This window comes from Melanostigma gelatinosum (genome assembly GCF_949748355.1).
Source record: "Melanostigma gelatinosum genome assembly, chromosome: 1".
Taxonomy (NCBI): Eukaryota; Metazoa; Chordata; class Actinopteri; order Perciformes; family Zoarcidae; genus Melanostigma; species Melanostigma gelatinosum.
Genome location: NC_136634.1, coordinates 3723132 through 3739682, shown reverse-complemented (window position 1 = coordinate 3739682; position 16551 = coordinate 3723132). Strand labels below are relative to the sequence as shown.

Below are 16551 nucleotides of genomic sequence, written 5' to 3'. Positions count from 1 at the left end.
GTCTCCGATGCTCCGAGTTCTGTACGTCTCAGCCAGAGACATTCAAAGCTAAGAGGAGGAGGGAGGGAGGAGGGGGGGAGGGGTCCGCCCTCGACGCGCCCATCGCGGATCATCCCCTCACTCTTTCTCCATGATTCTATGATATATATTACCGCTTACATGTTATACGCGGTAGTTTTATTCGGTTTTAAGGTAAAAATAGCGTTTTTCTTTTCTACAACCCCCCTGTTCTGCTTGGTACGGTCCACTACTACCCGGAAAGGGGGGCTGGCTGGCAGAGGATTCGCAATGTGCCTCTGTTTATAAACGCGCGCTTCCCTCACTGGATGTGTCTACACTTGTACATTCTGCCGATTTATTTACAAACTGCGCTTTTCATATCGGAATGCTGTATTTACAATTATGTATTTGGGATTTTGAAACGTGAAAAGCGAGGTGTTTGCTCGAGGTCCGTGGTGTCTGCGCGTCATCACACACGCGCACCCTTTTGAGGTTATTGCGAAAAAGAAGAAAACTAAATTAGCATATAAACCAGACGAGACAGATTTTTTTTCTAAATCAGACATATTCTATTATATGTATAACGAACTGTTTACTTTCTCTAAATAATGCAACAGTATAGTCCATAAAGTCAAGGAAAATAAAATAACAAAATTCAAAATATTCTGTTTTATTCAGGAAATGTATTGTGCGTTAAAGTGTCACCTGCGCATTTTCATACAAAGAAAAACTTGTGCTCTTTGGACAAATACAGCAGGATACACAACATACTAACTAATATAAATAAAAATGTTGAAAAGTACTGTTGATGAACTGATAACAGGCTTAATGGTTATGATGAGTTAAACAAAGAGGACAATGTGGTGGACTTGCATTTGTAGAATAAGTGAAATCATGTTTCAGCTCATGAGGTATATCTTTCTCTTAAGTGCAGCATATTGTTCATATGATCTCGCTGGTATTATCAAACTATATAATGAATATACAAATACAGTATGAGGTTAAAAGTTACATATCTGCTGTAACAGAGACAAGACCACATTGTCTTTAATATGGGACGGTAATATTATTTAATTATTTATTTTCGGTAGTTTGTTACTTTGTACTTATACTTTACAATTTTGAGGGACATTTTTTTAATTCCTTTGGCAGCAAAGATGTATTTACTTTGCAATAATAGCAAAAGTATTAATTTGATGAAGTACAGTCGCAGATTAAGCTATACTTTACAGTATATGGCCACGGCACAACTGTGTTTAAGTATTTGGTTGGTGTACTTAAGAAACCCTGAGCTAAACCCTCTCAGTGAAATGGTCTGACTCAAAACAGAACTGTGGGCCGTGGGAGGGAACTCCCCATCACATCGCAGTTTCAGGGTCACTTCTGTTGTGCCTGCTTCACGAAACCCTTCCTGGTTTCACTTTGTGTGCACATGTAGGCGGACTTGTGCTATTATTCTGTGTCCTATTTCATCAAGATTGAAGAAAAGGTTTTGTGCTGATCCTTTCTGACTGTTTACGTATTAAACAATTATAAAATGTGCTAAAACGTGACTTTGAAATCCCTAAGGACAGCAACATATTGCAGCTTGCTTTGATAACAGAGGAAGTAATAGAAAGAAGCAACCTATATCTCTGGAAAATTGTATTAGTTGCCAGCAAAAAGGCAATAACTAAAAACTAGTATTAAACCAAAGAATGCATCCATTGTAAAGGGATATATTTGAGATGGAAAAACTGATGTTTTCCCAGAGAAATAAGGGAGAGACCCTTCCGACAACATGGGACAATTGCATAACCTTTACTGCAAACAATGAGTAACTCCTCACGCTCTGAATCTAAGGACAATATGGACTTCTAGACAGAGGAGGGACTTCGTTCTCCTGCTTTGGATCGTTTCTTTCCCTTTGTCTTTTGTAAAATATCTTTAACTTGTCACAGATCAAAAGTGACAAAAGCTACTGAAACGTACGGGGCGTTGCACGTCACTCCACTGTCAAAATGAACCTGATTGATCCATAATTATGTTGTGTGCCATGTCTCCGACACACAAGACCTGACCTGACTCAGTCTAAGAGGAAGTTAAGGCGGCATTACCTGGCAAAGAGGAGTGAGATTTCAAGACAAAATGGCTTTACTTTTTCTTTAGAAAACTACACTGGTTTTCTCCGGCTAAACCATTCAGTTCAATGCATCGATAACGATGACGTCACGCCAGTCTCTATTAATGAATGCACACAGAATGATTTGCTGATGTATTTCTGATGCACACGTACAAATATTTCTTGTTTTAAATAAATGTAATAAAAACACACAAATACATGCATTTCAAAGAATTTTCCATGAAAAACATATTTGGATGCTGTTACATTGATATACAAACCGTTGAACCTGCAAACAACAGGGAATTATCTGTAGCCAATCAGATGTCGTCTCCATTTTCAACCAATCACATGAGCTTATGCTGTTTTGCACACTCGGGGAGGGAAGGAGGAAACTAGTCAGACAGCTAACGTTGGCTTTGGTGGTCAAATCATCTGACTTTAGCAACATCAGCTGAGTGAAATTGGCAAGTAGCTGCTTACTTACTTCATGTTATCATAAATAATCAAACTAAATCTAAAATCAGTTTGTGATGAGATTGATTTATATATATATTGCTTCTGTGTGCATTCATTAATACTGAGACTGATGTGACCCCATAGCTAAGGAGAGACCGAGTGTTTGTCCTGAGTTGCCCCCGAGTGGTACGATATCCACCCACAGTGTTTCAGGTGCCTCCAGGACATCCTCACAGTAATCTCACAGTCCACGTCAGGAGGTCTTTTCCAGGCCAAAATGTGTGTGTGTGAGAGTGTGTATCTGATGCTCACACAAATCCTATTACTTCCAGTTCATAGTCCTTATCGCCGCTCTTCATGACTCCCCTCAAGGACGAAGAGTATTGTGTCGTATATCTGCACGCTCCTCCTGATGTGAACTCGTACAAAATGTCCAGGATATTGCCTGCTCGCTGCACTTTTTCCTTCTCTGCAGCTCAGCGAGAGCTGCCTCAGTAACACGCTTATTGATTCCTGCTAATAGCCTCCATCTCATCAGAATGGCCGCACAGAAACCCTGAGAGCGGTGAAAGGAAACCGATGCTCATGTTAATTTCTATTAGTGCATATACATGTGTATTTTGTTTGGCTGATGACACTGTAGTTCACTTCTACATTATTTAGGTACAAGTCACCACCCCTTCAGAAACCAAGAGTGGTTTTATTGTTGCACAATCACCTGATCTCTTCAGAGAATAGCGCTGTGGATTATTGTTCAACAATAGCTGTAAAAATAAAAGGTGACAAGTGTCTAAAGCCATTCAACTCTGGCTGTTCTTAGGCACAGCATGCTAACAATGGCAATGCTAACAATGACAATGCTAACAATGGCAATGCTAACAATGGCAATGCTAACAATGACAATGCTAACAATGACAATGCTAACAATGACAATGCTAACAATGGCAATGCTAACAATGGCAATGCTAACATGACGTTCAGCAGGTATACTGTTCACTATTTCACCATCTTAATTAAGTGTGTTGTCATGCAAGCATGGGCTCATATATTGCTGGAGGAATGAGTCCTAAAACCTGAGTTAGCATTTTTTCTCTTCAGGTTCCTACTTGTCTCAAAGTTGGTTGTTTTTTTTATTGGGTTTTTGATTTGATGCCTGAATCACGATCTGAGGTTAATGCAAGCATTTACAAGGTAGTCAAAGAAGTGGACCACCTGAGGAGCCATCCAGCAATGGCAAACAAATGTCAATAGGCTTACTTCTTAATCACCGCAATTAGGATCAGGTGAGGCTTCCATTCACTAAATGACTCTTTTGTCACATCGAAGTGAAAGCAAGCCTTTGTAGTTTCATGAGGCGAGGAAATGGGAAATGAGAGAGGATGTTCGTCTGGAGCTCCAAACCAACACCGAGCTGAGTCATAAAGCAGCAGCTGAAAAGAGCCGCCGTCAGCTTTGGCTAATAAGATGGCAGAAGCTCAAGGTGATTTCCTGAACAGAGTGGCTTCAGAGGCATGAGCAGTTTACAGCTCAACCTAACCAAAGAAGAACCATTTTGCTTCCCGTGAATCTTTACATGTTTGTCGTTTCCCATCTCGCTCTCTCTCTCAAATCTGCACGCAGTGGACGGTGTTAGCTGGGGCTCAATACGCTGCAGACAATGCAGCTGATAAGTGTCACGGATAAGAGAGGTGATAATAGTGTTCAGTACTCCGATGGGTGTTTCAGTGAATAAACGTCTCGTTGAGCCCTTCTGAGTAGAGCCTGGTGCAGTGTCACAGTTTAGGATTTTAAAACACTTCATCTTGCAGAAGTACTTCTCGTAATCAGTCCCTGTGGTGAAAGTTACATTCACTGATGTTCTATTTGATCAGCGAGTCTCTTGCTGTAGTTTCATGAAGGTCACACATTCAACAAGCATGCATTGTGTCGGGATGTTCCTGGTATGGAGCATAATGACGCGTGTGTGTGTTTCTGCATCTGTGTGTGTGACTGCTCGATATATGGATCTTTGTGGGATGACGACTCAGGAATCAGCAGCTTTCAAAGAAATGGTTGATGTCACTGGCCGGCTGGATAAGAATGCGCCTTTCTTCATGGAGTGTGATGACGAGATGACTGTGTGGCGTGCTGCATGTCTGCCGTCTGAAAAGATCACTTTCATCCTCCAGAAGGGTGAAAACAAAGCTTCCATGAGGTTGTCCGGGGTCAACTGACTGATCTGTGCTGCCTGCTATGTTCATGTCGCAGCAGTTACATAAACAATAGCATTTTCATAATGCAATGAAAAACATGATAATTCAGACATTTTTATCTTTACCTCACAAAAACAGGTCTTGAATATTTGCTTTGATGTTGTTGACAGATAACTGGTTATTGTTGGGACATTGAATAATTCAATTAAATTACATCGTAACCAGAAATGGTCTGAATTTAGGACTAAATATAGAATGAAGGTCTGTGAACTGCTGCTGTATAACTCTGCTCTAATATCTGCATGGATTGATTGATTGACTGATTTATGCATTTATGTCGCAGTCCAAAACCTCTTTATACAGTAATCTAGACTCTCTTGAATCTTTATTAATATATTATTACATACAGATGGGTAAAACATTTAAAAGAAAAGCCTGAGTGAGTGAGGGATAAAACCAAAAACAGATGCTTGATACAAGTGCACTGCCTTAATCAGAGAGTTGATAGAGCAGCAAACAACAATGTGTCATGTAAAGATAAAGTAGTAATGTCGTCTTATCGCTAGCCGGCGACTCAGCGGTCTCCATGTTGACAGCCTTGTGGAGGCAATATGCTGCAACCATTTAGCAGTAACATCCAGGAATCATATCAATTGTGCCATGTATAAAAAAGCTGAGTGGGCTGTGTTGATGTGGCATCAAGAGAAGGACACAGACCTGCCCTGCATCCTGAATGATCCTCTCTGTCCTGCAATGAAACATTTCTATGGTCACAGACTGGTTTGTGTGAGAATGATGTGAATCATATGGATTTTATAGTCACCAGATCTCAACCCAGATGTCTTACTTCATATATTCATTTCAACTTTTTAATGACTTCTTTGTTGCTACTCGCCATGCTGCGACTCTTTCTCTGAATCACCTCCAGTATCGGCAGTATTGTCCTCCGCATGGTCTAAATCATAAGTCATAAGCTGGTTAAACCATCTACAAAGCAGCTGTCTCAAATGGAGCCTGTGAATCACACAACCCAGTGGATGAGTGTGCACTTTGGCATTATAACCCAATATATAGTGTTACACATTAGTGAGAGAAAGGATGGAGATAAGAAGTATACTTTTTCTCACTTGTGGAACATAAACTGAGGCTTTAATTTATTCCCCAAACGTAATCCATCAATTGTGAAATTTGGTGGGGTTTTTTTCTACTCTTAACCAAAATGTAGGGTCTGGTTTTGAAATATGAATAAACAGCTGATTTACATGGACTGTTGACTACCTGGTGTTCTCCGTTCTGTGCTGCTGTTTTGATTTTGCGATGGTAAACACGGAGCCGGTCACAGATGGCGGCTTACTTTGCCGACCTGTTGAATTCTTCATGACCTGACGCCGACTTTGGTAACATGATGCAATCCAGCTGTCACGAGTTTAGCCCTCTGATGGAAAGTTAAGGCATATCGGTTTCCACTGTGTCACCGAGATGCAAGTTGTCAGCCAATGGGAATCACCCAGAGCTTGGCGTGAACGGGCGAATCAAAGATTTGATGTTGCTCCTCAGTGGTGGACCCACGCTGTCTGAGGGGCAGGGGCGAAAAATAACAATAAAGGTGTGTAGAACGGGAAATGCATCGCGTGTTTCCATTTAAGAGCTCCCATTATTGTGCTGCATCTTGTTTTCCCCTCTGGAAGAAGGCACTTCATCATGCTTTCTACACTGTTGCTGTGTTTCTTTCAAACATTGGAGCACCCGGGGGAGGCAGTTGCCCCCACTGAATCTCATCGTCAAACTAAGTTCACAATTATCTCTCTACATCACAAGTGATGGATTCATTTTGCTTTTGAGACAGCATTAAGGGACGAGTGATGTATGGAAGTAAAGAAAAGGCAGTAAAGCACTGGAAACTTTGAACTCTCAGGTCTGGCAGCCAAAAAAACCTTGTGAGATCAGAGTCGTATTGAATCCCACATAAAGAGGTAACATCCTGCAACTGTTATCCAATCCTCTGATGTAAGTATATTTAGATTAACTATTTATAACATCATAAACTCCTTAACTTAGACACCTTGAATGTGTGCTATTGTCTTGAAAAGCTCCGTTTTCACCCAGGGGGATTCCATGTGCTGTCTTGTCTGGTGGCTGCTTGGAAAAACAAACAAAAAAAGGCCTGTGTGACATGATAGGCAATGTTCAGCTCAAACCCGCTCTGATAAAAGAAAAGAAAACAGTCGTCGGTGAGGCGACAGTGACGTTCACCCTGACAGCCTTGATTCAGTTTTGTGTTTTACTTCCAAGAGAAGACAAGAGCCAAATGAGAGCGCGAGGCCATGAGAAGTGCTGATGGCTGGATTTTAGACGGGCGAAATAAGAATGGAAACACTCGACGGTGATTGATGCTATCTGCATCCCACCATGTTGTGTCTAGTCTGAGTCAAAGTACTCGAGTTTTATTTTGGTTTACTCTGGGTTACTCAAGGATGGGGTTTCTCTCACCCAGGGGATTTTTTGTGGCCTTTGTTTTCAATCTGTCCCTTTTCTTTTGTAGAATAACCGACCGCAGAGCTGCAGATACAACAGCCGGCCACCCCGTGTACCAGACAGTAGCAGCTGTTGGCACAGGTCGTGTTCTGGCGCTCTCATCCTTTGCTACAGCGCTGCTGTTGCCGGGACTTGTGTGTCCCTGTGCACTTATCACTCTGTGAGCATTCGTTATCTTATTACAGGGCCAAGGACCAACAGTGGTGCCAATCGTTCAAGCACTGAGGCCAGGAATGCGGTGGTGTTTTATCTTGAGTTTTTGTTATTAGCATTCTGCATGTCGCTCTATTCTTCTCTGTTTATTCGTATTTCTTTCATTAAATTCCCAACAAAATAAGAAACACAGAAAATCAATTCAACAGTTTTCTGGACACAGGTTGACTCCATAGGCTGTAATAACGACGTGGACGTGATGTCAGCCTTCGGTTTGTGGGCTGCCTGTTTTACAGCCTCGGGTTTGTCATTTAACCCGTCGCCATGTTGGTTTTTGGCCGTCACCAACTTGTTTTTTGCAAGCAGAAGTGACACGAGAAGGTGGAGTACGACTGAACGCCGAATAGTTATGCAACCGAAATGTTACGATAACTTTCATGAACTGAAAACACACTGTGAAGGGCTTAAAGTTCTGAGACGCAAACACGGGCAACTCCCAGACCAGACAACGTCGTGGTGGCGACCTGTCAATCACAAGGTAGCCCCGCCCTAAAGCATGCCTTGCTTCCACAATTCTATTTCCGGCACCCTTGCTCAAACCACACCCATCCTCGAGCTCCGCCTTCATTTTGATCACAGCAACCACAATTGTAGAGTTTCATGACTGCATCTTGCATGGTTGCAAAGCTATTGCGGTGATAAAATCTGTCCACAAACAAACATATATGAGCAACTGGTGACTCGCACAGAGACGCTCAAGACAAAACCAGCCTCGCTGGTCGTGGCTGGTGTTGACCCAAATTCTACCATCCCATTGGTGGTGCAGGAAGTACTACTGCACAGTAGTTTCTTCACTACTATGATTGCATGAATGCAATGGTACCTCCACATATTCAAACACTTAAAGTGGGCGTTGTGGGTAATATAACGTATTTTTCATACCAGTGTGTTAACGAGGTGCATCCCAGTGGTGCAGTGATTGGTGGTGTGCATACAGAACGGGTTGGCTGAGGCCTTTCTGTCTGAAGTCTGCTTTGCAACAGTTTCCTCACTCAGTCTAAAAGTATGCAGGTTCACTCCATTTGGGACTCTAAAGAGCTGCAGGGTTGACTCATTTTTGGAGGCCAACCCCGGAAGTTAACGAAACTTAAGACGGACTGGTGATCGGCTTGATGATATTTAGTTGTCTCATTTGGCCAATTGTTAGCAACCGTCTTTTTTAAGACACATAAAAGCTTCAAAATTTACAAATGTTGTGTTAACTACAGACCTGTTTTCAGACATCGAACCCTAACCCACGGACTGAGGGACGAGGGAACCGGAAGTGCAAAAGTTGACCAGTGTGGACATGTGTGGGCTCCCGTCCCCTACAACCCTGCAAAGGAAAAACAGGTGAAGATCATGGATGGATGCACTTGTTGATGATACCTGTACTAAATGATTCAAAATGAAATGGTAAAAGATTAAACTCACAGTCGAGCTATTTCGTTTTTCAGGACAACATTCTATTATTTGCAAATTTGCTCCGACAGATTTAGACAGAAGAAGTGTGAGACACAATATCTTGATGAGAGAATTTTGTGAATGTTATGATTATACAGATGAATTATTAACTATAATTTTCAATTGAACAGCCTTACAGACACTCGCACACAATGTTTTAGGTCGTGACATCCGAGTCCATGCGCCACACGCACACACACACACACACACACACACACACACACACACACACACACACACACACACACACACACACACACACACACACACACACACACACACACACACACACACACACACACACACACGCTGGGCTCATTTTCAACAACATAATGGCAGTAATGTGGCCTCTGGCATTCGCTGGCTGGAGGTGGGGATGCTTTTTTCAAAGAGGGGATTAACTGCGGCGAACCCTTCTCTCCTCTCTCGCTAGGAACTGTCCTGTGACACGAGGCCAAGAACAAGTCATGGGACCCGACAGAGTACATCACGCCACTAACTCCAGACCTGGGCCAAGTGCCCTCTTCATGGTTTTATCCCTCTTAGGCACCGGGGTGGGCGACTTGTGAGATGTCAGTATGTGACAGCAAAGTCAGAGATTTGAAAGTTTGGAGAATCCATCCATTTGCAAACAGATGAAACCCACTCCAATGTTTGTTATAGTCACACTTTAATCTCAAGACTGTATTAACCCCCCCATACTGTATTTACCTTTTCACAACCAACAAACTTGCATTGCCACACACAGATTTTACAAAACAAACAAGAAGAAGTGTCTAAATGCTGAATAGAAAGGCGTAGACCTTTTCACGGTAAGGCATTGAACCTGCAGCAGGCTGCTCACAGCCCCCAGCGTGTGAGCAGTGTGAGTATCTATCTGCCTGGGGGGGGGGTCCAGTAGTCCCACAGTCATTTGAAGCAGATTTAGACGTACTAAGGTCACACTGGCAGTGTAACAGTAACTTTGAAAGGCAATCCAAATCTATGGTCAAGTCCAACTGATTCACAGCTGTTGTCATCACACTGAGGGGGAGATGATCTCGGTTAGGAGGGTGTGGAGGCTGAACCGGTTGAACTTCACAAATTTAAGATAATGTTGTGCAGGTACAGCATCTGTGAAGAATATTGGTTGTGCAGTAGAAATTGATTTGACAGAAGATAACTACAAGAATGCAACATCAAAGCGATTAGGCTTGTTCGTGCAGGATTAGCTGGCTTGAATATTCCCCTTCATAGCATCCGGCTAATATGTTTCAACTATAGGTCAACATACAAATTGCCTTACTCTCAGAAGCCTCTCATCTGGCTCAGTGCATTGAGAACAATGATCCATTTCCCAGCACTGGGGTCTGTAATGTCAGCTTGAGTTAATGCATGATATCTTATTTCTGCAAGGTATTTTCATTTCAGGTTCCAGTGATGGACAATGACCAAATGTAGTGATTTACAACCACATTTAACAGCACAAAAGCACAATTCAGCAATTATTATCATGCATTGTTAACATGGATGGATTATTTAGCAGGTCTAGGGGGTTCAAGCCCAGGGCCCCCTAACTTCTGTTTTCACTTATTGCTTACATTTATTGTCGGTAAGTCATGCAGAGATGTAAAACTAGCAAAAAGTGGTGCGAAACTACCACAGTGACAAAAAAATCGAACACAAAATGACCACAAAAAGACACAATACTTCCACAAAGAGATGAAAATGTACTTCAAAGAAATGCAAAATGTACGCAAAGAGACACAAAACTTCAACAAACACAAAACGACCAAAAAGAGACACAAAACAACTACAAAGAGACACAAAACAACTACAAAGAGACACAAAACAACTACAAAGAGACACAAAACAACTACAGAGAGATGCAAAACGACTACAAAAAGACACAAAATTACCAGAAAGAGACTTACAACAATTAGAAAGACATGTGAAACTACCAAACATATGTCTCTTTGAATCTCTGGGTCTTGTTCCTATGTGGAAGGGGTGGGGGCCCTTGAAATGGCGGTGTTCAGGGGCCCTTTGTCTCATAATCCACTTTTATGATTGTTAATATCTTGTAATTGATAAACCTGTTCATTGAAAACAAGCAGTGAGAGAAAGTTAAAGGGCAGCTCAGAGTGGTGGTGATTCTTTCGCCAAAGCCCCCAGATTGAAGCGATAGGCTTGATGGTCCCAACGGCTGCCAAGATAATGGCTACAGACGAGTAACAGAAAACCCTTGACAGTGTAAACACACGGCCGCTATCCAAACCGCTGCTGCGTTTGGGCCGGAGCCGCCATTGACTGGCGTAATCTGCTGTATTAATCTGCAGCGTGGCCCTGTCTGGCTGCTGTCTGGGTTCCGTGCATTTGGACAAAAGCGACGGCCACCTTGCCCACTGACAAAGGGCCTGGCCCTAATCGGAGTGGACAAGGCTTGCTGATGGAGCCCTTTTGAGCAATTTAACTTGGTCAATGAATCTTAGAGGACCTAATGAAACATAAGGGACGGGCAGTTTGACTCCAACAGCACCAGCGTGTTCTGCTTGTGGCGTCAGCCTCAGAACTGAAGTGGTGCTCTGACCCGCGATGACCTTTATGAAAGCATGTCTGTGTCGGACCTGATGGGGATTCTGATGGTGTTGACCCCGCGGGCCACATAGGTGTTGTATGTGTGGTCGCTTTCATTGTCGTTGTGGAATTCAGTTTTGGCCTTTGAAGGAAAATGTAGTCTGATGTGGCGCCATTCTGTTGTTTTGTTTTTGTCCTGGAAAGTCACGACAGAGGAGAACAGACCTCAGTGTGTCTCCGGAGCAAACAGTTTGGGACGGAGGACCTGCTGTTCTTCTTTGATAGTTCGAGGAAGGAGACTGGGTTCCTTTTAGCAAGCCCTCGGGAATGTGTATGGGAAAACCTGTGTGGGCCACTGGAATCTCCTCAAAGAGAAGGAGTACAGCACGAGTGCAGGGACTTCACCGCGGGAGAGAGGAACTGGTCTTTGTGATCAGAAATGCAGTGGAAAAAGTGTGCATTGTTCACAGCCTGACACATTTTTTTGTTCTTCTGGTCCTGTGATTGACCTACAAGGTCTTCGGCTCACTGGCCCCTTCTAGCTGAATGCCCAAAATGCCCACACAAGTCCACGACACTGCATTTCATTTACACCGACCAGTGCTGCAACCACACAGCTTTGCTGTCCTCAGATTGTTTATTGGGCCACAGTGTAAATAGTTGGCAAGTGTGGAAAGTAGGAGCGTAAAGACATTCCATCTTTTCATTTGTAAAGATCGGACGGCTACTGTGTGTGTGTGTGTGTGTGTGTGTGTGTGATCAATCAAGATAAGTTGTTATCTTATCTTTCCCCAGAATCTTGAGACAGACTTCTGATGCAACACAAGTGGCTCCTCTGCCCTTTATGTATTCCTCTGAACTTTACTTTAACGTCTAGACTTTAATTTCATTAAATTATACATAATCCCTCCATTTTTGTTAAACTTAATGATTCAGTTTTTTTCATTTATTTATTTCCTTCCTTTCATTTCCTTTTTTCTCACCATGTTTAAGTATCTTTGTTGGTATGTGAGTAATATATGCTTCTCCCTTTTTCCATTTGTTAAAATAATCAATAAAAAATCAAGTAAAACCTAAAAGCAGAGGTCGATTTAAATTATGATCAAAATAAATACGAATAAAACTGAAATAAATCATGTAAATAACAATAGTGATACATATAAATAAAAATGTCACTTAAAGAAATAACAACCTTCTGCTCAGTCTTCTGCTAAGTGTTAGTTTCAAGAACAAGAACAAGGGAAGAGTCTTCTCTTTTGCCTTTTGCACAGTTTGTCCCTCGCGAGGTTCCATAGTTCATCGCAGCGTCGTTTCCATGGAGAACGAAGTATCTACATGACGCGAATGGACATTTTGGACTTGTTCCGCGTTGTAGCGCATGTTACGTTGAACTGCATGTTATACAGACGAGCAGCAACTATCTGCGTTGCCCATAATAACAGCAACGTGAGGGGACTTTATGACGACGTCATGGCGGTAAATACATGTCAAAGTGAAATGCCTCTGAACGAGTTGCCCACGTTTTAAAATGGAAGCTAATGAGATGTTTGACCCAGTTTATACTGATTCTGACGACAATGAAGAGGAGCACGAGAGGTTTGCATTTCACCAAGAGACGGTAAGCAACAAGTCTCCTGCTGAAGCCACTTTAAATGATGAATGAAGATTATTCAATTAACACTTAATTAATTGGACAGGTGATAAATATCAAACTAAATGTAAATCATACCCTCTAAACAGTGTTTTATGTGTTTTATTGTGTTTTATGTTCAAGTATTTGCAGGTTCTATGTTTCATCTGTAAGTCAAATGTCTCCAGTCAAAGGTGAAAGTTCACGGCAGCTATTGGGCTCTTCCCATACCTTCTTTACAATTTTAGCATGTATTTGTAGAAATGCATTGCAAAATTATCAAGGAATTTAATCTTGGAAGCCGTATTTTGAAACACACACAACTGAGGAGGCTAAACAGGATAAGAGGCGTACACGATGCACGTCTTATGACTGTAATGACCCTTTAGGGTATTCCTCTATTATTTAACCAGTCAGTCATTGCATCACATGGTCTCCACAACCTCAGTAAAGAGAGGATGTTGTTACCATTAAGACTAACAAACCAACTTTCTGACAACAGGACTCGGAGGATATTCCCCAATCTCTGCTCAGCTACGTTGAAACCTCAAAAAGCAGAGCAGCAGTTTGTGAGCAGCTCATCCTGGAGGAACTCGAAGGTATGACAACTTGTTCGATACGTAACGCAGCATCGGGCTTCTAGAGGCAAGAATGCTGAATTACTTTTCTAACCTGGCACATTTTTTATCAGTCAACCGTTCTGTATCTCTAAATATTTACAATACAAGAGACCTTCAAATGATGCCATGGCTGAGCATGTTTCCCATGATGATGGATGTGTTTTCTGTGAACTGGATCCCAGACTTCCCTGCATCACATCACGATGAGGACCTGATGAACTTACCGTGTGAGCTCGATGAGGACACGATGAAACCGAGTGAGCAGGTAAACGTCTCTCTTTATAACAGTCTCAAGCCTCCTACTGTATGTCGCATCAAGAGTAGTTGTGGCGAACTCTCCTCTGAAGTTCTGCTTTGCCCGATGCAGGTCGTCTGTGAGTGCAACACTTCCACTGACACGCGCCTCCCTCCTGCACCCACAGAGACACAACCTGTCACTCACAATGTGTCGGTGTGTCCCAACAATGAAGGTACACGTTTAGAAACATGGAGTGAAAATGCTCGATGCGGAGCCGTGTAAACCCCACAGCTCCTAATTCAAAAGTACATCCACTGAAATGTTTATGTTTGAGTTCCAGCACAATCTACATTTTTGCGTTGGTGTATTATTTGGTGCACAACATAAAATATAAAATAAGTTTATTTTAAACTATAAAATAATTAGAAATGAAAGCAATTATTGTGAAAATCAAGACTTGTAAATGTAGAATCGATGAAAATTACAGTAAGAATATAAGGAAATACTTTATCAATATGTTCAATGTATCTTAATTAATATCAAAGAGCGATGCCGTTTTTAGCAGTGGTAGTTTTGTGCAGAAAATGCACAATAGTTCACAGTATAAAGTATAAAAAAAATATGCAATGTACAGAGATATAGACACAAATATATGTGTTAATGTAAAACATATAGACAAATGTGAAGACATTAATGTGACATATAGTATATATATATGAGAGGGGACAAGGCCTGTGTCTGTTACCAACATGAACAAACAAGTCGTCACATGTTAAATGTTGTAGTAACTGTCTCTAAATGACGGCTTTTTCCTCTGTTTGTGTTTTCATTGCAATGTTGATCGTTGCTTCAGGTCTGATTGTAGTACAACAGCTGGCCACAAGAGGTCACTGATGGGTTATTGTGTTTCTCATTAATGACTTTGGTGAAGTAGAGTAATGATGACGATGAACACAATCCCACTTTTTGAACAGAGAATAGAGTTACATGTTTTTAATTTGTCAGTGGTCAAAACTGTGAATGAGGCTTTTTGGCAACTTGTTTAACATATATACATATTTATATATATATATATATATATACTATGTATTATATATATACATATATAAAATACATAGTATATATATATATCTATCTATATATATATAGATATATATATATATATATAGATATATATATATATATACTATGTATTTTATATATGTATATATATATAATACATAGTATATATATATATATCTATATATATATATATATATATAGATATATATATAATACATAGTGTGTGTGTATGTATATATATATATCTATATATATATATATATATATATATATATCTATATATATATATATATATATAGATAGATAGATAGATAGATAGATATATATATATATATATATATATATATATATATATATATATATATATATATATATATATATATATATATATATATATATATATATATATATATATATATATATATATATATAGATATATATATATATATATATATATATAGATATATATATATATACATATGATACATAGTGTTTGAGCTGGTGGAAATGTTCCAGTTAAAATTCTGAATTCATCATTTTGAAAGACTACAACAGCTGAAACCACCAGTCTAATTCTGACTTCTGTGAGACCACACAGTATTTATTTCTCAATGCATTATTTATGAGGCAGTTTGTTTGTAGAATCACAATAAGGTTTGTTGCCAAGTAGATTATTCACTTACAAGGAATCTACATCGGTGTTTGCTGCACAGAATAAACAGGAAGAGGAAACACAAATGCAGGCAAAGTTCTGCAAAAGTCTAGAACACAAAGAAGAGAAAAATGATATGAAAACAACGAAGAAACATTTTAACTCTACAAATCTGAAAAAGAAACAATAAAAATATGACAGAAAAACAAAATACTATATGTACAATATAACAATATACAGTACACGTAATGTATTCACTGCGTTGTGCGTGGTCCTCCTCACTAACAGAACTACTAATGAAGCGACATGTTGGTGTGTATCACAGATGAATATAAGGAGAGCGAGGAGCATCGTGTATCTGAATACGAGGCAGAGCGTCAGAAACGACTCTGTGAAGAGATGGAAAAGGAGGAACGGAAGAGACGAATAGAAAGAGACTTCCAGACGGAGCTGAAGAAGATACTGGAGGCAGAGAAGGTGAGTCAGTCTGGACTTCCTTTACTCAACGGGATTACTTGTCATAGTCGTTGATTAGATGTGGGTCTCATATACGTCTCACTGAAAAAGGGAAAGTAGATCCTGTTAGGTCAGATGTGTCTGATACGATATGTATTATACTGATTCGTGAAGCACTGCTGCCTAACTACAGTGGTAGAGAGCATCCGTCGAAACAAACGTGCCCTCTGGGACTTCAGGGAAGACAAGATAGAAAGTGTGAAATGTCATAATGGAAACCATCATTATGTTTCTTTCTTTCTCACTGGGTCCAGCTCCAACAGAAGGAGCTTGAGTTGATGGGGAAGAGAGCTCAGGACAAACTAGAACAGGAGCTGCTGCTGCAGCAGGTATG

The 16551-nt window shown here is 40.7% G+C and overlaps 1 protein-coding gene across 1 annotated transcript in view; it reads left to right on the top strand.

Moving 5' to 3' along the window:
• Positions 1-13027: 13027 nt before the first annotated feature.
• Positions 13028-16551, top strand: part of lrriq1 (leucine-rich repeats and IQ motif containing 1) — a gene marked incomplete at both ends in the record, with an annotated part of 34139 nt that continues 30615 nt past the window's right edge. The window contains 6 exons of the mRNA XM_079276391.1: positions 13028-13117; positions 13632-13728; positions 13932-14014; positions 14117-14219; positions 16027-16178; positions 16472-16546. Of these exons, the coding sequence (XP_079132517.1) occupies positions 13028-13117; positions 13632-13728; positions 13932-14014; positions 14117-14219; positions 16027-16178; positions 16472-16546 (600 nt within the window). The remainder of the gene's footprint in view (positions 13118-13631; positions 13729-13931; positions 14015-14116; positions 14220-16026; positions 16179-16471; positions 16547-16551) is intronic.